We start from the raw sequence: 26551 nt of genomic DNA, 5'->3' as shown, positions 1-26551 counted from the left end.
AAAAAAATAATGAAAAACATACTTTGGTCAACTGTATTTCATATGTCAGTAATGCTTATCAGTTTAAAAAAGTAAACAAAAAATAGATTATTATAAAAAGGTCAGTTTATTTCAGTTGTATTGCTCATATATGGTTAAAACATAAGTATATAAATATGAAGCGAATTTGATATAATTATGACAGCTGCTTTAAATCCACGACACAAATTCTGCACAACTATTTCTAGCACATCCATATAATGAAAGAATCATTGTTTTTTTACATAGATAAACAAAGATGCTAACCAAACAAAGTAAAACCACATTTCACAATATCATAATCTACCTTCATCTTTTCATTCAAGAAATGAGGAATAGATTGAGCATAATTGTCCATCCATTCTACTGGGATTGTAAACCAATGTAGATTAATAATAACAATAAAATTCTGGCATGGTTTCATGACACAATCATGTCTTTGATTGTGTAAACTAACGGTAGATATCACTAATAATCTAATGATCTCCAAAGTAAATGGTAATTTGGCATTTCAAAATTAGACAGATTAAGTATTTCCTAACGTTAGTAGGCGTTAATGAGAACATTATTCAATGGTGATTATCCTAGATGGCAAGACTCGGACAACAACAAAAAACAAATATTGATGTTGTCACTGAGACTTCTTAAACTATATGGTCAAAACACTAAATCCCTTTGCACCCACTAAACTTTTTTTCCAGGAAATATGCTGTACTGTTAATATAAAATATACTAGAGTCCTACCTGTCAATGACATAGAAATTATCTCCATCATCATCTTGATCAATTACATGTTCACCAGTTTCCACAATCTTCTCAAACATGGCATCCAATACCTGAGACATCTGCTCCTAATGAGGAAACAACAATAAAAACATAATATATATATATCTATATAATGGAAATGGAGAAAAGTGAATTAAGAAATGATGTAATTACGTTACAGCTTTAGGTGACTGGGAAGTGTCTCTTAGAGTTTAGATAAAGTTTGAGCAAAAACAATTGTAAAGATTACCTTGCTATACCTAGGTAATTAAGTCCTGGGTTAATGATGGTCAGAAGCACCATATAAGAGCACATTAAGAACAGAGAGAAGAAGAGGATAAGAATATAGAGTTGGAACGTGAAGATTGCAGCAAGTGAGAGCCCCTATTTCATGATCAGCCAAACAAAATCTGACCGGAGCTACGTTCTAAACCTTGCTACCTTGTTTATAAGGTTCACAAAAAGCCACTGTGTGTCACTTAACAATACAATAATAAGTAATGTGTAATAATGTTGGTGTTATCTCATTAGACACAAGTTCTCCCTTCATAGCCAGTGAGCGCAATCTACCAAATGAGACAACAAATACTGGTATATTATTGTTTCCATTCTAACAGTGTTTTTTTCATAGAATACTGACAACATTAATGAAAAATATCAATAATGAAGATTTTTGTGATCAATTTATTTGATTAATTTTTGGGTTTACAACGTAGCAGAATAATAAAATCAAACATTTACTTCCATGTTCCTCTACCCCAACCTCAAAAACCCTCAAAAGTTCCATCAATGAGTGCTCTGTGAGAAAGAGCATAACATCACTCTATAATATAGAGAGAATACTGAGAGAAACCAGTCTCATTGTTCTGTCCCTTACAATCAGTATGGCAATCAAATGAAAACGGAATGAAAGGGAAATTATATGGAATAGGGAACTCTATTAGCATTCACTGTCAAACAAAGACATAGACAAACAAAGATCCATTAAGTTAAACCAAATACAGCATGTGATCACAGATCGTAAAAGTAGTGGTAGTCTTCGGTAATATCTGCCAAAGTGAGAACTTGCAGACAAAACCATAAAAAACAAGCTACAGGAACACTACCAATCTCCATACTGTTGTCAGATAGGAAACAATAGGTACAAGTCCAAGAGTAAATCAATATACAGTAGTAACCTGTAAGGGATGTTTTCTTCTAGAAAAAAACGACATCAGCATTAAACCAAACCATGACTGAGCATGGTACAGGGGACCAAAAACATACTTTATATAAAGTTCTGTAATGATAATCCACCCAAGAATTTCTCATATTACATTGTATGGGATTTGATATACCTGCGCTTCCACTTGCATCCAATTTCTAAATTTCTACAATTTAGTCCAGTACAGAGGATCTCCATACAGAAAGAATGACAGAGAGTACTTAACATTCATATTTGTTATCAAATACAGAAGCTGCATTTATCCATTTAAGTTAGTTAGCATAGCGTTAAATAATGCTTATTGTAAAGTAACTGATATCTTGTAGAAAAAAAAGTGTTTTGCTGATGGGTGATCCATTTCCACAACATTGACTAGCCCAAGGTCTGATTAAATCTGTGCAGGGCAACAGATGCAACATTGTGTTAGGGATCCCGCTGTGCACACAATCAATCACAAACTAGGTTAAATAGCATTCATATTGGTGCCAATAATTAGTCAGTAAATGAGTACAAAATTAATTACTCAGTAAACTAAACCAACTGAAGTTAAAATTTATAAGGGCATAGATTGAGACAGAACCTATTTTTTTATTGGCTAAATCTATTTTAAAATGTAATCTGCACCTTTTCGTTGCTCCCAGTAACCAAAACAGAGACCAGGCGTTACAGAGCCCCCCTTATTCTACTGTAAGCAATGAGCAAGAAGGAACACAATAATATTTTGGACCCTTGCAGTTTTCACATTTTAACAAAGCCTACAGCTATGACATTTTAAAGGAGCGGTTAATATGTATTGTATACACAACCTCCTAACACATTCAAAGCAAAAAACACAAAGAAATAAGTAAACAATTAATATGAAGGGAAATGCAAAAGTCATGATTGCACAAGTGTTTAAATTGAGGTGCACACAATTACCTAAACAAGTCACACAATTAGTTGAGAGGCCTCTGTGTGCGATAACAGTGGGTCACATGATTTCAAGATTTAATACACCTATCTGTATGACCCCTCAGTCACATAGTGAATTTCAAGCACAGTCAACCAAGAATACTAAGGGGCTTTAAAAAACTCAGGGATAAAGCTGTAAAAAGACAAAGATCAGAAAAAGGGCATAAAATATTTGAAAGACACTTAATATCTCATTGAGCATGGTGAAGTCAACAATATTCCAATCACTCCACAAAGTTGGCCTGCATGACAAAGAATTTGGAACAAAGCATTTACAGTATATGATACTGCAAACATGTGGCAAAAGTTCTTACGGTCAGACAATACAAAATTGGAACTTTTTGTTCTAAGTCAAAAGTGTTATATCTGACACAAATGTGCAAAAGTGACATATACTGCATCATTCAGTTAACACCATCCCTACTGTCAAGCACAGTGGTGGCAGCATTATGTTAAACGGTAGTTCTGTTTCTCATCAGCAGGGACTGGGAAGCTTGTCAAGACTGATGAGAACATAGATGGAGCAAATTACTGACAAATTGTAATGGAAAACTTGCTTCATACCTAAAACTTCAACAATAAATCATCTTCCAGTAGGACAATGATGCAAAGCTCATGGCCAAATCTACACTGGAGTGGCTTATGAATAAGAAATTTCGTTAAGTGCCCCAAATTAAAGTCATGAATTAATCCTATTGAGAATATGTGGAAATAAAGAAAACTGCTGTCATAACCGATCCCCATGAAATATACAAAAAATAAAATTAAAATGCTAACTGTGATACGGGAAAACAGGTAACGAAAGTAAGAGTTTATACAGGTACAGCACTTGTTCCTGAGGAGAACCTAAAGATTGTTGTAAAATTGTAAACATCAAGAAACCTGTAAGTTAGGGCTCTCAACAGTTCTGTTCAATATAATTGCCACCCAAAACACTATCCCATCAGGCACAGCCTTCCTAAGTGAATCCAAACAACGTGCTGAAATCTACTGGAAAGGGACAGTGTACATTAAAAGGGACAGTAAAATAGTAAAATACAACTCCCTATTTTTCATCTTGTTTTAACCACAAAACACCTAATGGAACTTTTAAGCTTACCCACAACTAAACATTAGATTACACAGATATATCAAATTAAGATTACTGAATGCATATTTCTCTTGTGTGACAGTTGCACAGCAATTTACTTTTCTTCAAGAACAAGGTTGTCATATATCCAGCCCTCCTGGCAGGTCATGTTTCCCAGACCAGGAAGTTAAGACTTCCTTGGGGGACCCTAAATGAGAGTTTCACCCCCATGTGACTGTGAGCACTCCAGGGTAAACCAAACAAATTCTCCAGTTCCTACCGGCATAATCCTCTGACAGAGGAGAACACCTTGCGTTTTGCCACTGTTGTCTGAGAACAATCCATAAAGAAACATAGGAATGACCACCCATTTCTTTTGGCTAAAATTTCCAAGTGCCCCATAAAATGTCCTATCAAATTATATAGGGAAGAAGCTTCAAAATCAGCATGCAAAGTTTGTCAAATGCACTAGAAGCAATCCTATAAAAGTAGTGAGATGTGTCAATTTCAATAACAGATGACCAGGAAGGGAAGAATGTAGGGATGCAGTGAGGGAGCATTTTAATTATAAATAGTGGTTACAGTAATATCTTCAAGCCCCTCAATGTTGGCCAGCCAGCTGGGACAATGCAGAAATTATGTTTCAAAATATTTCAAATTATTTTAAAACACATTATGCTTACAATATGTTAATAGGCTAATAGTAATTAGGATAGTAGCTTCATCCACTAGAGGTTGTTTAGGCTTCTATTGTGTGTAAATTCACACATAGTATTGAATTTCTAATTTCTATATTTCTAATTTCTATACACAATCTTCTATTGTGTGTAATAGGTTTATACGTGGTGCACTATTGATTAATTACAGAATTGGGAGAGGGCTGAGTCACATTCTCACATGGGTTTATTTTAGGCTAAATTAGGAATATAAAGGGATTCACAAGGATATCTGATGATGGGATGGTAAGACAGGTCTTGGTTTCTATAGTTTTGAAGACTATGGCTCCTTGCACAGTATTTTTTCCAGTTTTTGTTCCATGTATTCAAGCCTTAGAAGCCAGTTGCTATGAGGTAGACCTGTCACAATGTGATAAAAGTACATAATATGGAAGCATTTTCATTGTACATGAATACAATGAAAACACATGTAGCAACATTGTAATTGTCTGGTGCAAGCATATATCATTACAATAAATGTGTTAAAAATATTCTTCTAAATTAAATGAATATTTCTGTGGGAAAAGCACAATTATGAGGCTGACGTTTACACTTACGTACTATACAATGGTCTTCATTTTTTACATCTTGTTCTTTCAATGTATAATTATATGAAGACATAACCACTTTGGTTACCCAATTATATTACCTTCATGCTCACTATTAGTAAATATCTTACTATTTATCATTTAAAAGTTATTCTATAAATCAACATGAAACAAGCTGCATGTAACAAAATTCAGTTCTCATTCTTGCTCCTAGTAAATCATGGGTCAAAACATCAACTTTATCCTAGGAATTAGATTTTTCAACCCTATTTATAATCATTATATTATACAGGTATCAGAACACTCACTACAACAAAAGTCTTGTTGCAGTAAGTTATGAAACATATTCACAACTAAGATAATGCCACGCTATGCAATATAAATGCAGTGGAAACACTCATGGTACCCACCAGCCAAAAGGTTCTGCACTCAGATATCATTTTATGGGACCCATTTTGAGAGATTCTAAGGGAGTAATAATGACTGCATCCCCCATAAAAATATTACAGGAGTCTAGAGACATGGCTAGAAAGACAAGTTCTATTTTGGTGGCACTGCCAGTATAAAGAAGTGGGCCAAGTGTATTGAAGTGAAACAGATTATACAGAACAGTGATATGGAGACTTTGCACCTCGAAACATTTTAAATACCTTGTTCTTATAGGCTACTGATCAACACAGCAATTGATTTTAAATGCCACTAAGGGTTAAATTAAACTTGGAAAGAAAGGATGATTTTTATTAAGAAGATATAAAGTATGCTGTCAGAAAAAAATAATAATTTATCTTAATTATTATATAGTACAATAGCCTATTCATACTAAGAAGCACTAAAAACGCAAGAAAATATTAGTTCCAAATACTCATTTATTGTGTTTTTAATGACTGTCAGTATGGTTAACATGGTTAATTAAAGTTGGGATTCTCTTTAATTATCAAACAGTGTGTTTTCAATGATTAAACCAAAGCATGCATGCACATATTTATCTTACCGGATCTAAGCTTTTGAATAGAAGGATATCTTTGCATGCCTCTTGTAGTCTTTGTCTTTGCTCATCTGATTTGGGATGAATTATCTAAAAACAAAATAAAAGTTAAGTAGCAATAAATTATTATACTTTTTAATAAATATTTAGAATTGAAGCATATTAATTACAGAATAGCAGAATAGGATATGAATATATTGTGGTGAATGGGAGGGCAGCTCAGCAAGGTTAGCAACAATTTACACTGGTTTGGATATTGTTTAGCTGTATTTATGTGTAGTTGTTTACTTCTATTTGCCTCCTATTTTTACTTGGAGGCAAGTATATACAGAGGAAAACACAGATTATCAAAGAGAGTTCCTAAACACAGATAATCAAAGGGAGTTTTACTCAGGTTAATTAACTTTACTGTAAATCATTAAGCCCACCCTATTAAAGAGTAAACATCAAGCGACCAGGCCATTCTTAGTGAATCCATTAAGACAGCCTCCATTGGAATGGACCATAGCATAAATACAGGAAAAGAGATACAGAAAAGAGAAAACAAGGAAAAATACAGTGGAGAAAGAGGACAGCAAGGGAAGAAAGCATATCCTCAAAGCTGAGGCATGGAAGAAATTCCTTTCCCAATCAGTCTTAGAACCACATTCTGTCTAGGTAAGTAGAACATTTTCAGGAATACTGAATGCTGACCTTTACTACAGGAGAGCTTGGAGTCTTATTTATGATAGGAATTTCTCATTTCTTATATTATGGAATCCCCAGGCTAAAAACATCTCTTATTGTAGCGATCTACTGTTAGAATAGAAAAATTGGTTCCAATTCAGTTTGGGCGTTCATATTTTAGAGAGGGAGATATAGTCCTGGGTAATATTTTTATTAGAATGCAGAGTTTCACTCATTGGCCTGTGGAGTTTTTGTGGTGTAATTTTAATTAAGGTACAGACTTCTTCAGGATTCTGAAACATAGTGTTTGTACATAACTGCCTGTAAAGTATCTGCTGTATAGCCGTGGAAATTGTTTAAAAATAGGGGTTTGTTTTGACTATGTTTGGGAGTGATTATTGATCTATTATCAGAGCTGCGTAGGAGAATAATAAGATACACTTGCTACATAATGCTCAGTCATTTTCTGCCTTGTACTATAGTTATAATTGGTAGCCTTGCTGAAAGTCCCCTGCCCCGCCTAGTCACAATATTTTTAAAATGTATAAACAATACATAAACCCTTTCTAATTATCTCTAATTTGCATGTTTTTAAAATCACTACTTATTCACGTTTGGTGTACACAATATTCTATAATAAAAAATTCAAACACCTGTTCTATTCAGATATCGAGACCAGTCTTCTTTTACCATCCACCCATGAATCCACTATCCATTGCTGTTTCATTGCAGTGTCCAACTATGACGCCTTTCACTCACCTTTAAATAGATAGATTTCTCTATAGTTATTCTCACATCTTCATACATCTGCAATTGCTTCAAAAGCGTATGAAGGTGTCCTTTTTGCGATATCTAATTTTTACTCCTAGCTAACTAATGCAATGCAGGCTTCCTTCTGGCAATCTGACCCCTGAATGTATTCTTCTTTTACATCTGTTTGCTTTGACATTTTAAAATATAATTCAACTGGTTCTCCTCACTTTATGTCACTGGATAAGTAATTTTGCTGCAGTACATTTAAAATTAAACCTGTCTTGAAAGCTTTAAAAAAGTTTAAAGAAAAACTTTTACCCGGTTGTCTGCAAATGTACTTACAATATGAGCTTTTCATTTGCAAGGTTCAAAATAATGAAAAGGATCACAAAACACTACAAAAGGTAGGACTGCCTGAACAACCCTATTCAACACATTTATTACTTCTGTTATTGAACATTTTTTAAATGCTGTTTATTACAAACATATACGAAAATATATAAATTTAAAGAACTTTGATAAACATTGATATTTTTCTGTCCTTCTGGTTACTCTACATTGCCTCAGAATGATAGAGAGATTATCATGAACTTTAGCCTGAGTATTGTTTCTGAGAAATTATTAAATTATATGAAGGTTATCAATGTTTTGATATATAAACTGCTGAATAATCCACAATGAAACCTCAGCGCATAACCTGCCTGTTTACCAGCATGTTATAAGAATGATACTAATTACTGTATATTTTACCCTGGGTTCTGTGTCTTCTTCCTCATCATCAGGGTTAAATGCTTCAGCACAAACTGAAAAGTAAAAATAATGGACAGAGTAATATTAAACTTATACAAAGAAAAAACAATTTGTGTATCAGATATACACTGCAGTGTTAAACAACAAAATGTCTTTTTTGGAAGTCTATACCGGTAGTAAAGGAGCAAGTGATAGGTTTATTCCATGCTGAAAAGAGAAGAAAGAAAACACAACATTTTCGGCCGTGGAGCCTTCTTCAGGTGTGAGAGCATGGAATAAACCTATTACTTGTTCCTTTGTAGCCTACACATGCTGACGCAACAACCCAACTGGTAAAGCACACTAAAGAGAAAACAGCAAAATCATCTTTGAGTTCTCACAAGGAAAGACATTAGTTGTTAAATTCTAACAGGTCTTAGTATTTTTCATGCTACCAGTTATATCATCTAAATACACCGCTTTGAAGTTTCCTCCTCACTTAAGGATTAACTCCTAGACATAAATATTTTGGCAGATAACTAATTATTATATATACTTCTCACATAGAGCTACCTACAGTATATTATTCACATGACTATGTACTGTATTATAACATTACTCTTACACATTTTTCTACCTTTAGTACATTTTATTTTTAAATTGAGTATTTGGATAAATCATCATGAATTTAATAATTTAATTTATATTTTCTTTTTAAGGGACTACAGTAATTTTGTACTTCAAATTCCATCTTTATTAAACAATTTCTAGCACATTGACTTTCATGAAAAATCATGAACCACTTATCTCAAAATTGTCTCAACTATGTTTCATTTTTCAAGAACACAGAGGTAAAGAAAACCACAGTGAACTGAACATGGTACAAGTTACCCTTTGTCCAACATAATGTTAGTATTTTCCATCACACAGTATTTTTTTTATTTTGCTTTCTTTCTCTTATTTTTGTTTTTTTCTTTATAAAAAATAAATAAATTTTAGGGTAAAGTAATTGGAACATAGGAATCCCAGTGCTTTAAGCCTATATTTAACTGACCTCTAATCAGACAGAAAGATGTTTTGGATCTCAGTAAATCACAGGTATTGCCATGGATTAGAAAGCCATGCACTTCTAAACTTTGGAATGCAGTGTTGGAGAAGGTTAGGACTACCTTGCCAGCTCCAAAATTAGAATCAGCTATGTTTATATGCAAAAATAACGTAAAGCTGATTTTAATAATGAAATGTGGTAGGACGGATGTGAAAATACTCTACAGCCACACCTTGCAGTACATACCGTTAAATATCAAATTGTGTTTACATTAGGTTACAGTCTCAGTTAAACAAAAAAAAACTCAGGACTTACTGTATCTGAGTACAGTATGTATATGAAATTAAGTTATATAAGAGCTATGAAACCAGGACGTTTGCCTGAAAGTATTAATATTATCAATTTGCACCACAGGTATGTTGCTTTCTTCCTTCTGGTGAAACATCCTTAGGACTGTTCTATTTTGACTCTGCTAGATTACTCTGCACCATCGCTAGTGTTTTGTCTGTATATTACAATGGTAACTATGCTATTACCTACCAGCATAAGGTAGAAAATTAGATATAAGCAAGGTGTACACAAAGTCTGCTGCAAAAAAAGGTTGCTGGTTGCTGTCAACCAACAGCGATAAACAATGACCTATGCAATATAAGAAGCTTATTAACTCCAGGTAGTTAACACATACCTACAAGAAACTATTAAGTCCACCATTCACTATTTTATATCACTAATCTAGATTCTGGCATGGCTTGCAAACTAGTGAAGTTTGCAGGACTTGGACAAAAGTCAGAACTCGGCAAACTGTTCTGCAAACATCCTGGCAGATGACATTTAAGGTAGACATCTGCAGGGTGTTGCATGCACATAGCAAAAACATTAATATAAATTACAAATAGAAACACTCCAAGCCTGAAGGAGATTATTATGACAAAGACTTGGGTGTTTATGTGGACATGTCAATTTTTTTTCTTCCAGGCAATGTGGGTAAGTTATAAAAAAGGCAAACTGAATTTTAGGATACACAGTATATATCCTATATAGGTACAAATCTAGATGAAAATACTTTATGTTAAATTTTTGCAATGTTCTAGCAAGACATCATTTAGAATATTATGTGCAATTTTGAGCAAGAAAGATGTTCTGAAAACAGTTCAGAGTTGAGCAACCAGATACATTACTGGTCTCCATTAACAGACTAAAATAATTCAATCCTTACAGTGTGAAACAGGGAAGAGTATGAGAGGACCTGATTCAAGTACTCAAAATAATCAACCCAATGTTGAATCGACAGTGAAACACAAACCAATGGTGAAACACAAACATTTAAACCATATGGAATGTGGCATATGAAATTGAACTGGAGACAGGAGAACAAGAGGTATTCTTTACACAACAGGTTAGGGGAGTATGGAACAAACTGACCAGCCATGTTATTGAATATGATATCCTGGTTTCCTTCAAAAAATGCCTGGATGAGATCTTTTGATTCATTAGCTACTGAAAAAAATAAATGCACCCATAGGTTAAATGTAAATTTATAATGAATGTTACACTCTAGGTCTAAATCAACCACATTGATACAAGGACAAACAACATGCTATGCTAAACCCAATATATATTTACAACATTGTTCAAAGTCAATGTTTTCTTCTCATACAAAAAGCAAATGGAATTTCAATTAGGCTTCTAGTGGAAGGTCTACAAATCTACCTTATTACAACTTGCAGAAGTCCTGCCAATCTCTTGTTTACTGACACATTTCCAACTACATTCAACTTACACAAGCATAAAACAAAAGTACAACAAACAAATTGAGAGCAAACTTCTATTTGGTGCCTGGTACACAGACTGAGTTCTCCAGGTATTTCAGAACTGAAAGCATGACTTTAGCTCCTAGGAAATACAAGAGATACTGTACAGCATATGAAACGCCTTGTAGCTTAAGTATCTTGTTATTGTGATGAATGAATTTAGATACAATGGCGAAGACCTGGCTAGTGTTGACATTTCCAGCTTCAAAGAAAGGGGATTTTGGCTGATAATAGTAGTCCCAGATTTAGCGATCAAAGCAATCATACATTTTACCTTGGCTTACCTTAGATAATTAAGTTCTGGGTAAATGATAAAGAGTCAATGAACAGTCCAGAAACAGGGTATAAAAAAGGGAGTCAAAGAGGGTAAATGAAGAGGAAACGGAAGATATCGAAGGCAAGAGCTCCTTATTCAGATCATCCGGAAAGACCAGATTGGATTTAAGTAATGAACCTTGTTAAGGCAGCTTGCTATTCTCTTGCTCTTAGGAACTTTGATTTTCTGTGTAAAGAATATTTCAGATACAAACGGTCTCTCCTGGTTATTGCCTCAGGTGTTATCCTGTTTAGTTTAGAAGGCAGTGTTATTTAAGAGTCGAACACTTGGTAACAGTCTGGTGTTTTTCCTTGTGGTTAGGAAGTTAGTTCTCTGGGATACTTTGTATGTATGCACTGTAAAGAGTGTAAGTTGTGTGGGTTATGTTTATGTTGTGTATAGTTTATTGTGTGTATTGCCATTATTAATACATAATTGTGTAACCAAGTGTGCCTGAATTATTACTCTTTTCACCAAAGCTGTGACAGAGGACAAAGAGCTCTGACTACACCAACTTCAAGTATATCATTGGCAAATTAATTCACAAGTTTGGAGTTCTGACTATTTACGTATAGGTTACTCCACTCAGTGATTTCCTGATATTTCTCTATTTTCGTAACCCCCCATTTGAAACAATATTTATGCAAATATTTAGATGTAAATGTTTTCATGCACATTCCATGACTTTGAACAAGACAAAGGACTTCAACCTGATCATATTAACGCACAAAAGGTAGGTAAATCTGACTTTTCTAACCTGCAACAATGGTCCTCTATTTCTTGGGGGCTATCTACTATATTAGGTTCACAGGATGCAACACAACTGGGGCTCGGCTATTCATTTAAAAGGCCTATCTATTCTCAGCAACTTACTTCCAGCTGTCAAAAAGATAATGGAACCTCAGGTGTTCAGGAAAACAAGGTCACAGGCCACGAGGTATAGGAACATCAGAGCACTTGTTTTTAAACCAACTGTGATGGTTCAAAAGTTTCATCTTATTTTACACATTTGATTTAAAAAAAAATTGTAATTGAATTATTGAAATAGTTATTTCAAGATCTTTATAATATTTTGTTTAGGAGTTAATTAACATGTACTGCATCAATTTAAATAATTTGTAATGTTGATTTACAATACATTTATTAAATGTCACATAATGTTATAGTTTAAACTGTATATATTAACTAAATATATAGTTATATATAATATATATAACCTATTATATATAATATTTATTAAGTATATTTTTTATTGTATAAACTTTTGCACAAGAAACCTTATTTTGAATACCTACAGTATTATACAGTATAACTCTTACAAATGGATGCTAAAAATAAAATAAGTTATTTCATTCTATTTATATCCAGCCTTCTGATGACAACAGCATCTCTAGTGCCAAGCTTTAGTCATGTTTGGATCAATAATAAGCCCCAACATGCAGATAATGATTCCTGTTTTACCAGTAATTGAAATGAGACACTTGGTTTCATGTCGTTTTGTGTCACTGGGTGTAAAAGTACTCCTGGGGTTTGCAAAAGTAAATGGTTATGCAGAATATTTAATATAGGATCATTTTTTAGTTATTAAAATAAAATAAATGAAAGCCATTATAAGCTTTAAAAATATAAATAATATACATCTGTACATTGTATTGTGCCTGAAATATATCAAGAATGTTAAAACTGTAATATTTTCTTTAGTTTCCAAAATATTTGCATATTTTATCTTACTTAGTATGAAGCAAATGTTTAATCACACAATCTAAATAATGAATATACATTTTAAAACTAAATATAATACACTTAATATATAAATACTAAAATTCACCTACAATTTATATTCAATCTTTAATAATAATTTCTTTAGAAATGAATATCTCTTTTATTGATTTAAACCTTATGCATTCTTTTCTGGCATTTTTTAAATCTAGACCCTGTCAGTATCCCCAGAATTAAAATAATAATGTTTCCCGGAGGTAAGCTATTAAATTATTCAAATAGGGCATCTTTGAGGGCTGGAATACTGCTGAGTTGGTCTGCTTGTCCCCCGACAGTTGCCATCCATCAAGTAAAAAGTACCAAATCCTCACCAGACACATAGTCAACAACTACACTTAGTCACAGCTAAGAGACTCTGAATCTTTCTGGCCTAAAATATATGCTACTGTGTATGTTTTAATATACCACTTTTTTAACAGTAATGAGTCTTTCAAAATAAATCCTTCATCTCAAGGTACTTTATGATGAAATAATAAACAAAAGAAACAGGTACAGAGACACTCAATGAAGTAACAACAATCAGTAATGAAGAGAGTATAAATGTCAGTTTTAATTCAGGATTTACAATTCTGGCTGATTGACATGCAAGATACGAGATGGACTCCACAGTCTTGGAGCAACAGAACAGGAAGCACAGTCTTCCAGTGTTCAGAGATCTGTTTTATTAAATTGAAAGAAGTCTGGAGGTCAAAAGCACAAACTACATATAGGTGTATAAATAGTTAAGAATTCACAATTGTAGTCGGGATCCTAACTGTTCAAGGCCTTTAAGGTGAGAAATAGTATTTTGACTTTTATTCTGAAATCTACAGAGAGCCAGTCCTGGAAATCTAAGACAGGCAATACATCCAGATGCATTTTAGTTCAGTTCCAAACATACTGGTACTTCTTAAGGACACATTTGGCTACACCAGCATGCACAGCATTAGAATAACAGTGTGTAAAAAGAAATGTATATATTAACATTATATATATTAACTTTCCTGCATCAGACCTTGAAATATATGAAGGAACATAAGCAATGTTAACAAAGATGAAAGGGACATTTTCACAATAATAGCAACTACAATTTCACATATTTAAAAATTTAAAGAATATTCTGAAAAGAATTACCAGCTACCTGATAAAACCCAGAAAAAACTGAGATGACAAGCAGAATCTACATAGACAGGTACACAGGGCCAGAACAGAACCGTGGAAGTGTCACCATGCATACTGCCTTTCAATATCAAGTATTTGCTAGTGTTTTCTAAATGACCTTGATCATTACAATGATAATGCTTAAACAAATGCTTAAACTATTTGTATACACTCTTGAGTAATTATTGTGAGTATATATATATAGTTTATATATGCATTACAATTTTTTAAACAAGTAAAGGTTTATTCCGCACTGAAAAGAGAAGATAAAGAAACACAATGTCTCAGCTGTGGAGCCTTCTTCAGGTGTGAAGGCCGAAGAAGGCTCCACAGCCGAAACGTTGTGTTTTTCTTCTCTTCTTCAGCGCAGAATAAACCTTTACCTGTTCCTTTGCAGACCACGCATGCTAATGCAGCTACCTACTTGAACTTTTACAATGTGTTTGTTCTTTACCAATTACTACTATATTACTTATGTGTTGCAAGGTTCTCTGAAGTTGTGATTAGTAATGCAAGACAAAAAAGAAATCAGGTTCATCGCATGTTTTAAAGATTCTACTTTTCCCATTGGTCATCTGAGCTTTTGTAAAGATAGTAAATAGCTTCACTAAAGATTTCCAGAATCATCTTTGTAAAGTGTTTTATCTTTTACATTTTTATATTTTACAGCATATACAGTTTGCATCATGATAAATAGGAACCCAAGCTGAATCAATTAGAATTTACACAGTAGGAAACATACAAAACTAAATAACAAGAGAACTTCAGACAATTACATACAGAAATTTAGTATTCTCCATAATATAGCAGAAATATGATATTCTTTCACCATTTCAAATGTGTAGCAAGTTAAATGTTTTTTAGAAAATATTACAACAAACACACAAAATGAATGTTGACTTACCTGAAGCTCTTCTTACGAATCTGTTGATAACTGGGGCTGAAAAAAATGGATGTTTGCTATCAATTATAGAAAATGAAATTGAAACCACTTCTAAGTTTTAATTTACAGAAAGTTGTCAGTGTATTTCTTAAAAATTGCAGCCATCAGAATAAAAAGCTCTTATGTTTACTAATTATTTTACTGAAATGACCAAAATCACAAGTACTTTTCAAATAAAAGACATTTTCTTGAAAGATTAACATGGTGTAAATTATGTATGAATGGTGTATATTCATATGTAAAATTACAAGATATGTACATATTGTATTATCGTAACACATCATTATCACACTTTTTTTTCTGATAGGAAAAATGATTACACACAATCAAAAAATGAATATAATATTTGATTACTCATATCTTAAATGATGGGGAGAGAAGCTTAGAGGCATGTTGTCTTTGTGTTGATCTTCTATTCACAAAACTAAAGGTCTTTCCATTTCTTCAGTAACATTTCCTCTCTGCTTAGATATCAAAATTAATTTCATGGAAGCAGATCCTTTAAAATGTTTACAGAAACAGTTCTGTAAATAGGAATTGGCCAAAATGCCCTCAAACCAATGAGCAGGACTGTTTAGAAGTTACAGGAATCGTTTGGTTGAGGTCATTGTTGCTAAAGGAGGTTCCACCAGTTACTAAATCTAAAGGCTGAAATACATTTTCAGCATAGAAAGTGAACATTTAAACAATGTGTTCAATATAGACATGAAAAGGTACACTTGTTAATGTGTTGCTTAATAAGAGTGTTTATCTATTGTTATAACAAAGATGAAGATCAGATCACATTTTAGTAAATACTGCAGGAAAACAGGTGATTCAAAAGGTCCAAAAATGTTTTTTCACAACTATGCGTGTGATCAGCGTCACCACAATCTGGACAGTATTCCTAATTGTAGTACATTAGATATTTCGTAGGGTCCATTACTTGCAAAGTTCATTCACGTTTATTAAAACCAAAATTAAATCTGCCAACTAATTAACATTTTTGCATGTCAAAACCTGGACATGTATTTTGTACACTTTGTATATTTCATCATCTACAGTTTAAGCACAGTTTCTGTCTAATCTCTTTAGATTTCACTAACACTGTGGGGGACATGCTTCTCCAAACCATACATTTGGAAAGCAAGTCTTTTTTTTGTAACTATGCAAACCTTTAAAAAAGAGAACAGCTAAAGCCTGGAGATGTGCTTTACATAAATACATTAAAAATGGAATAGCTACTTTCAATTTAATGTATAACATATTCAGATTGATATGTCTAAGGTTTGGCTTATTTTTCTTTTCTCCTGCAGGACACTGTATGCTGTATTCATCTAATACCAAACCAGACCTTGCAGAAATATAAAACTTGCTGAAAAAGATACAGCATATTTAAAAAATAACCCAACATTTTTGCACAGTTTTCTGTTTGTTAGCCTATTGTTTTATATATTAGTAGAGAGGAATACTGCTAGATTATAAAACAAAGTTGTTAATAACCAATTTACCAATCACACTGTATCTTTGAAGGTTTTTTTATTGTTCATGTATTGATTGTACTACACCTACCTGAAGTTAAAAAAATATTCTGCACATGAATAAATCAAACATTATATAGACTTTATTTAACCAAAACGGTACCTCTACACCGTTAGAAATAACATGAAATAATAACTGCTGCAGGCTTTTGTTGATCAATCAAAATAAAGTTTCCAAAAGTATGTCGATGCTCACAAGCTTAATTAGCTTAATTTCTTAAATTCTCCCCATGAATAAAGGCTTTGATATTTAATAAGTGTGGTAAGAATGAAAGAATAAAAGGGTCAACTAAGACAACGTGTGCACTTAAGATTCACGTAAAATTCAGCTCAATATGAAAATACGAGTGGGTCATATTTGAAGATTAGGACAGCTGACTATTTTACATTCTGAATCCACTTGTCTTATATCTCGTTTTCAAAATAAAAACAATTAAACACTAAGATCACATTGTCAGCCTAAGATTGAAGAAGCTGCATAACTGTTTTGGGGTTCTGAGGATTTCAAAATCGAAGCACAATAAAAGAGCAATCTCTTCTGTCTGTATGGCTCAGAATGCATCAGGGATATAATAAACATAAATCCTTTTATCTGTGTAAAACTATCATAAATTTTGGATTGTGAACTGATTGGCTAAGGCCTCCAAATTCTCAGATTTCTGTTGTGTACAACATCTCTGAAGGAAAGGTCTAAAAAGGCAACTGGGTGGAGAAGCCTTTCTTGCAGTCTTCTTTTTAGATGATTTTAGAAGGGTTTTAAGTACTATCCTCATAAAGTAAACTCATATTTGTTTCCAATTTGGAGAAATAAAGAGATGCGCATTTTTCCATGCATTTTCTAACCGTTTTTCCCAGTAAGGGTCACAGGGACCCAGAACCTATCCTAAAAAGCAATGGGCATAGCAGAAAATTCACATTTAATCAGAATGTGTTTACTGAGTAGAAACAGGCTGGTTCCATTCATCCTCTGACTGTTTCTTACAATTTAATAGGGGAGCTGGAGCCAATCCTGGCAAGCAACAGGCACAAAGCAGGGTACACCCTGGATGGGACACCAATCTATCCCAGTGCAGATACACAACACTTACACCAGATTCAATTTTACAGAAGCCAATTAACCTACCGGTGTGTCTTTGGACTATAGTAGAAAACTGGAGCACCCAGAGGACACCTACTGCATGTGAACAACCAGCAAACTCTATGCAGATAGCACTCCAGATCTAGAATTGAACCCAGGGCCCCAGTGCTGCAAGCAGCCATGCTAACAACTGAGCCACCACACCGCCCCAGGCTGGTTCCAGGACCTAAAACTGCAGCCTCACCATCAGCTACCTGGTTCTTCTTTCTTTTTTACTTACATCTCCATTCAATGTGTACCTATGGCACCCCCTGAACTGTCTAAACAACTAATGCATAGTCAGCTGGATTTCAGAGGAAACACGAAAGGGGTTGTATTCTCTATTTTTTCTATTAAAGGCTTTAAACAATTGTTAGTATTTGTTAGTATGTGGAACATTTTTGTTATTGATTAGGAATATCCTGGGACAGTCTATCAAAAGATATACAGTATATCCAGGATGGGTTCAGGGTGACCCTTATCAAGAAAAGGTGGTTCTCTGTTAATACATGGATAAAGCTTTCATTTTTTCTTAGTTAATAAAATGTATCCAAAAAATTGAAGGCTTCGGGGTGAACACTTCTTTGATATAAAGATACAAAGATTCAGAAGAAAAAATGTTTTAGCAAATAATCTTAGACATTTGTGTCTAACACAGAAGGCAAGTCTTACACAAGTGAAATCACAAAGACTACTCCAACTACTACAGCTACAGTAACAGCTGCAAGGAACATTCTTTTCTGTTCAGGTATTACGTTGGGCCTTAATAATAAATAATAATAAACCCTTTCTACTTTATTTGAATAACTATAGTACTGAAAATACAAGACAACAGCTGTTCATCACAACTGCCTTTACTGTCAATGTCACTACAAAATCACATTTTCCGATTCTGTGATTGTGACTTAAATTTTTTTTTAATTGGAAAACATACATAAATCTAAGATAACTATGTAATATTTTTCACAAAATTCAGAAGAGAAAAACTGAGTAGCAAAGACCAATTGTCTGCTAATGTGTGATAACTTTGTTTGAACTAAATAAAATCTATTTCTAGAATAACCTTTGTTAAATTAACTTCTTGAATTAATATTAAGAACTAAAAATGCTGAATGCCTTTTTTCACATTAAAAATTTTAGATAGTTCTGACAGTAGGCATTTGGTATGCTTCACTGAACTAACTTGCAAAAGCTTAACCCAGAAACCTTCTGATGAAATAGAGAGTAAGTTATGTCACAAATAAGGGAAAACTTATTTTTTATTCATGTTTTGTGATTTGTTCACATAGCATAAGACGTAGTTCTTGTATCTTTAAAATAGATGAAAATTATTCACTTTTTCAACTAGCTGCATATCTACCAGTCCTTCAAAGCAATTACAATTGCTAAACACTGTACTACTCATGAAAATAGCCTGACATTTCTTGGAACTGCATATTTTGTATATGACTGCAAAGCGCTATCACAAAGGTCTAATCAATCCCAATTAAACTGATGCACACAAACGGCATTTAATTTTGAAGCAATATTCTGGTCTGAAAATTCACCACGAAAAGAGCTTAAGTGGGAATTTCCTGATGATGTCAATACAGCTGTTAGTCCTGTACCTCACTGTCATTTCACATGGTTGTTTCAAATGTGTAAATCCAGCCATAGCAAATAACACATCTTCTTTTTAAAGTTTAGTGTAGGCCATCCTAAACCCTTACTGTACCAATAAGGTCAACTCAAACCCTCCACGATCTATGTAAGTGATTATGACGTTAAGTCAGTCACACATTAGTTAAGGAAAACAACTTCACAATTAGCTCTCATTCACGATGGAGGACAATTTCAGAAAGTGATTTCAGACTGCATCTCCCCTGCATAAGCAACACTATCACGGTTCATGGCAAAAATACAACCTGAACTATTGCATTTTTTAATGAAATGGGATTTTATCAAATAAGCCTTGAGAATTTCAATAACAGAATAAAGAAAAAGTCTGAATTCTATCATTCAAAAACTAGAACAAAATGCTTACTTAGTCTTCATGTTTCTTTTTTCCCCAAAGCACAATACTGTATATCTGTGACGTAGAGTCAGAACGATCCTTACTGAAACAGGCCTTATTTATGTTTACAGACTGCACTGAGATTCATAAAGCATACCAGGAGTAGTCCCCAAAATATAAACTCCATCTTCACACAGAGCAAATCCAATATACTGTATAAAGTACAACAGACAGCAAACTGGACATCAAGGTAAGATCTTTCTTTTGGAGACTATAAAAAAAATATGAAAGGACGGCAGCTTTAGCGCACCGTTCAGAGAGTATCTCAATATTGTTAAACAACAGACACAAATGTTTATGAAACCTGCACATAATGAATTACGCGTTTACCGTTCCAAGCGTGAGAAAATTACATAACGGGCCCTTTTACAGTATTTCCCCACAAGTTACATGGAACAGGTATCTCAATATAGTGCACACCACACACAAACTGTAAGTACACATAGTGCAGAGGTGCGCTGTGTAATATGCACATCAAGCTTTGTTGCGAGGGGTATTATTAATATTATCCAAGCTGTCGTCTGAGGCCCTGCGCGGTGCCTCGTCAGCTATTTGCGCTAAGGTGCTGTCAAGGAGAGAATCTGGCGTTTACCTTTCAGAAAGGTGCTTGTGTACTATTTTCTCAGTGATACTGTAAAAATATGCTGCTACACGTACACGTATATCTAGATACACGGCTAACGCCAAAAAATGACCCCCATTTCATGAGCATTCGTCTACTGGCTGGGTCTATCATTCTATTTAATGCGTCCACTGAATCGATCTTAGAAAGAGTTAATTTATTTCAGGGAAAAAAATATATACTGCGTTTTGGGGGTGGGATTTCTTCGTGCGGGATCGGTATTTTATTAGTATTTCGAAGCACGTTTACACTGCAGGGTTCTCAAACTCTTGGCATTTGCTTAAAATAAAGACGAGAATCGTAATCCCTGGCTCGGGCAATAAGAGTCATAATAACAATAACGTGTGTTACCTACGAATTCCTCGTCGTCTTCATCATCCTCCTCTCCATTTTCCGAATCCGTTTGCATGGGTTCCTCAATAAAGTTGACTCCCTTCCCGGGTCTATAAGACGAGTTTTGCTCATGGCCCAGTGCCTCCCCTGTACTCTGACTTTCCTTCAGCTGGGTGAAATACTGCAGGGCAAACTCGAGCAGATCTCCCGGCTGATTCCTCAGGACCTCCACTGTAAAGCTCTGCAACAGCTCCGTCAGCCCTGCAGGGATTTCTATACTCATTCCTATAATCAATCTCTGGAGAAATAAGTGCAAAATAATATCACAGGAATTCGATCACCCTAGTTGTTCTTTTTTTTTTAAAGCTCGGCTCCTGAGTAATAAAATTAGAGGAAAAGGGAGAAAAGTTTCCGAAAACAGATCAATCCAAAATGTGCAGTGCAGCTGACGGGGGTTTTGTCTGCAGCACACGAGTCCCAGTGCTTTCAACACAGACCTTCCTCCTCTACCGCCTGCTGAATGAAAATGGCAGTGAAATTTGTAGCATCTATACCGCTGGCTGGCTGGCTACAGGAAGCCCATGCATGTGACCCGAGAAACCATGGCAACCACCCATCCAGGGATTGCGTGCGAGAGCCGCTGCGAAACTGCAGTGACTGAGGAGCTTCGGGAATACCTGGTGTAGCCCGGCACCGTGTGCCGCTGGTGTCTATTTATGCGTGTCACGATGGCAAAGTTCATTTTAAGTAGCATCCATTTCGCGCCTGAGAGCACACGTTCATGTTCAACGTGCCATTTTGAAACCTTAGACGTGTACGCAGTTGTTTTTAATGCCTCCAGGTGAACGCTCTACACTATCTGGAGTAAGGTGTAACTGTGGGTTTCTCATTGGTGAATTGAACTGCGGAGAAAGAATAGTTTAAAACTACAGTACATAACTCGAAAAACCGACCGCATGTTGCCTATTTTGAGAAAGCAAAAGGTTTTCAGTGTGGTTTTAATGGTTTGCTTTTTAAGGTCATTCAACGTTACAAAAAAGCCCAAAAAACACCGACCGAATACCATCTACCGAAAAAAAATGCATCTGATAAGCGTCACCTTTTTCGACGATTAACTCCGCGTGTTGCAGGATTCTTGGTGGTGAATCTTTTTAGTATATATATTTTTTGAAAACAGAAGTTCTCTATCGTATAAAGCAGTTTAAATTGAACAAGGATGCAGGAGTTAAACAGTACTGCGTTACCGTTTCTGCTGTGCTCGTCAAAGGGGCCGTTAGGCACGTGTCTTAGATTTTGAACCGGGTGATGCCGGAGTTCAAACGGTTTTGCTTTCCCGCCTAAGATTTAGGCTACAGCAGACAGGGCTACCACTTAGCAGTAGGTTCTGTGTACTTGACGTAATTTTCTTTTTTTTTAACCCAGGTATTTCTGCATGTGTTGCGTTTTCCCCTTAGAGTGCATTTTACAAAAAAGTTGCAATGTACTATAGATCAACCCCAACAATGGGAGAGGGGGCTTCTGCTAGGAAAGCTTATCTAAAAGGCGGAAACCCATACTGGGACTTTCAATAGTAATAAGGGCATTTCTCGAAAAGAGTAGGAGTGTTCCCCCGGTGTAAGGGCCAAATTTCCCATTGGCCTTTACCAGTCATGGCCTCCCAATAATTCCCATCTATGAATTGGCCTCACCATTCTGATCTCCCCACTGATAGCTGGTGTGTGGTACTGCACTGTAGCTGCCGTTGCATCATCCAGGTGGTGGCTGCACTTTGGTGGTGATAAAGGATCCCCATTACCTGTAAAGCGTGATATGGAGTGTCCAGAAAAGAGCTATATAAGTGTAAGGAATTATTATAATGATGTTTATAGAGTTTGACATGTAATTTCCAAAGCTTTGTTTCAACACAATTGGTACAATCGTAAAGACAGGTATCCTAAATATCCCAAAGAGCAGAAGGCTACAACTTTGAAAATAAGTAGCTTTATGAAATACTTGATTTGTATATGGTGTGATGAGGCACATCATCAATTCAGAGAGAGAGGATTAACACACACTAAGTGTTCTAAATCTAGAAACATCTTGTTGGTTTTCCATATTGTTTAAAAGTCTGCTAACTAATAGAAAATAAAGTTTTGTGTAATTTAATTATGGTGTTTTTCCTTAAATGGATTGAATATTTCAGCTTCACAAACAATTGCTGTTTGAGAAACATTTTTTTTTCAGATTGTTTGCCTTCTTAAGTGTGCTCTTTTTACCTTTGTAAATTCCAGCTCTCCTAAATTTGAATTATTATGTTACATTGTTTAAGTCTTTTTCTTCGTTGGAAACCCACTTTAAAAACAGTGAGAACTAACAGTCAAGTTCCCCCGTTCTGTTTCACAGGGGAACTATCTTAATGGATATCTAAATGCAGTAATTGACCTTTATTAGACTAAATTTAGTCAAAACTAGGTTAAGTGATAATCAGTCTGCTCAGTGACTACAACTTTCTGTACATTGCACTGCTTCAACGCGAGGTCACACAGAATACCTTCAAGTGCTTCTTCATAATATCAGCATCTTTTACAGTTTTGATGTTCAAGTCCTAATACAAGGAGGAATTGCTGGAAGAGACAGTAGTTTGCCTCCAGCAATATCTGTGACAATGTAAAGTAAGGATCTGATGTGTAAAAATAGTTACTTCTATATGCAGTTCCAAGAGTAGCAGGTTTAGAGTTAACTGTCTTCAAAATCTTTAAAAGGAAAAACTGCACTGCAATGCTCACTTCATACAAGGTGTGAACTACTATAAGAGATCCAAGCGAGAGTCAAAAGTCTATATGGAACTGTATTTGTTTATTTTCGTTTTAATATTAAAATATTTAAACAGACAATAAAAAACAGATCACACACTTAAGTGGAAGCTTAAGGTCTTCATTGTTTAATTTCTAGTTGTTTGTTCCATTGTTATTACTTAGATTTTTTCCCAAAAGAGTAAACAAACAGGATTCTATGTATTTCAGTACAAAGTCTTTATTTTACAAATCTCTCTTCAGCTGGAAAGGAAACTCACTTTAAAAAAGAAAACTATGCTTTTAGACTACTTAGATTTTATTTGTTGTTTGTGGAAAACAAAAGAGCAAAAAACAAAATCAGAGCTAACAGCATTCCTAGGTACTACCAGATCGAACTCTGAATATACCAGCAAAGAAAAAAGAAACCAGAAATGAGTTGAGTATCTCTATCTTCAGTGAGGACATCAATAAATCCCCTAAAAAGCCTTTATTTTCACTACCACAGTTTCATGAGTTGTGAGGCCAGCAATGAATCAACTTATATTTAATCACGATTGAGGTCACTGTCAGAAAAAACTGCAATGTAAGTGGATACATTGAAAAATAAAATAACTGAGTCTATGGCAATGATTTCTAAAAAAAATCAAATGTTGCATGTTCCAAAATCCAAATGTTCCAAAATTGTTTGCAGTTCCTATCAGAGCGCAAAAAAATTGTCAAAATTAAAAATTCAGAAACTCAACACGGCGTGGGAGGCTGAAGTAGATGAAAAAGCCTCATATTCTCCAGAATCCTGAGTTACACTGCACTACGAGAATTTCCTGCCTGACAGCCTCAAAGAATACTTCCTGTATTCTATTTTATTGAGCGAGTTGGGTTTCATCAGCAGAAAATATCTATTTACATCTAAAAAGTAACATAAACTGTAAATGTATGTACAGTACATAATGGCATCATGTACAGTACATCACCTTAAAAGCTGTTGATACTTAAAACACCAGTAGATTATAAGTTACCTATGAAAATGTCATTGAGAAAGCATGCTTCTTTGCAGTATTTTTGCTGAACTGTAGAGATAATAGAATTTATGCCTCGTTCACAAAAAATTAGAGGCAATAAGTTGAATCTTATCCAACAACAGGCCTGTGGATAAGATGTACCTTTATGGGTGAGACCTCTTGTATTATAAAAGCAATCACACTGTTAATAGCCTTGCCTAAAAAAAAAAGACATCAGTTGTCCAAGGTGGCCCTGTGAAAGCTTGCCCAGTCTTATCTTGTAAACCTATTTCTCGGTTCAGGCAAAATATATGATCTGCATCCCGATGGCCAGTCAACACCGAACACCTCTTTCATCAGTGGAGACCTTGGAGATCTCGGCAGGCTCTAGAATGGCCTCCCTCAGGAGTTGAAATGACTGTTTTCTGCATGTTATTATCACTCTGTCATAAATTCATTTCCTTGTTGTCCTGGCTCTGCAGTACCTCATTTAATTAAAATCAAGATGTGAAACAATGACAATGGGGAAGGTTTTGAAGCGTGGGTGAAAATCTAAATCTGCACTTGTATGATGCACTAACTACATAACTAACATTCTGTCCTTTGGACAAGGCATCTGGGGGTGGAGCAGTGGCTCTGTGGCTAAGGATCTGAGCCTGTGGCTAGAAGGTTGCCAGTTCAAATTCCGCAGCTGGCAGAGGAATCCTACTCCGTTGGACTCCTGAGCAAGGCCCTTAACCCCAACGGCTCCAGGGGCACTGTACAATGGCAGACCCTGCTCTGACCCCAGGCTCTCTCCCTGTCTGTGTGTCTCATGGAGAGCAAGCTGGGGTATGTGAAAAGATCATTCCTAATGCAAGAAATTGTAAAGGGTTAATAAAGTGATGTTGTTATTATTATTATTATTATTATTATTATTATTATTATTATTAATCCAGGGTTCTAGCTACATGATCATTAAAAGTTCCAATGGCAGTGCTGTTTATCACTCCTCCACTTGACCTGCAGTGTAGTACAGGGCGTACAGGGCATCTGAACCATAATGGATGCCCTCATCAACTAGTTGGGAGCTAAACTTCAACAGTGGATTAAGTATGGCCCCTCCAGTATTTAAAGCACTTTGTCAGCAATTGAATGTGGAAAGTTCCACGTATTGGAAAGGTTACAACTGTCAATATACTGTATACTAAGTGGTATTAAATATCCAACAAATGCAGATTTGAGCCAGTAGCTTGTGTTATGTTTTTAATGTATCTCGATTTATATGAATGTAAGAACATTATATCATTGTAAAGATTACAAAAGAGACAATGTCTATTGTTGTTGTTGTTAACAATAATAATAGTTAATTTATTTGAGGATCTCATCCAACTGTTTCTTGAAAGAAGCCAGATTATCAGCTTCGCCAACATGGCTAGCTTGCTCCAGATATTGTAAGAATAATGTTGTTATTATTATCTTTATTCAATACAAAAGAGAGAAAAAGGGAAAGAAAAAACAAAGGAAAGCGACCACTCAAATAAACAGTGTGCTTTTAAAAAATCTCTGTCAAGGATGAAACAATTCTTGGCGCTGAATAATGTAATTTGGCTATGCTTGTCTCTACATAAGAATAATATCTAGAAAAGAATGAAAGAATGCAACCATAAGAGATTCAAATGGAGATTCACAAGATACATTTTTGGTTATAGTA

General features: G+C 34.8%; 1 protein-coding gene across 1 annotated transcript in view; it reads right to left on the bottom strand.

The window, feature by feature from the left end:
• Window positions 1-21608, bottom strand: part of prkar2b (protein kinase, cAMP-dependent, regulatory, type II, beta) — a 31567-nt gene extending 9959 nt beyond the window's left edge. The window contains exons 1-5 of the mRNA XM_088923346.1: window positions 21105-21608; window positions 15403-15438; window positions 8426-8478; window positions 6263-6346; window positions 763-869 (exon numbers count right to left, since the gene is read on the bottom strand). Coding sequence (XP_088779472.1) covers window positions 763-869; window positions 6263-6346; window positions 8426-8478; window positions 15403-15438; window positions 21105-21369 — 545 coding nt within the window. The 5' untranslated portion in view covers window positions 21370-21608. The remainder of the gene's footprint in view (window positions 1-762; window positions 870-6262; window positions 6347-8425; window positions 8479-15402; window positions 15439-21104) is intronic.
• Between the last annotated feature and the right edge of the window lie 4943 nt (window positions 21609-26551).

Source organism: Atractosteus spatula, chromosome 8 (genome assembly GCF_055471065.1).
Source record: "Atractosteus spatula isolate fAtrSpa1 chromosome 8, fAtrSpa1.hap1, whole genome shotgun sequence".
NCBI classification, from domain to species: Eukaryota; Metazoa; Chordata; class Actinopteri; order Semionotiformes; family Lepisosteidae; genus Atractosteus; species Atractosteus spatula.
Note: the sequence above shows the minus strand (reverse complement) of the source record. Positions and strands in the feature narration are given on the sequence as shown.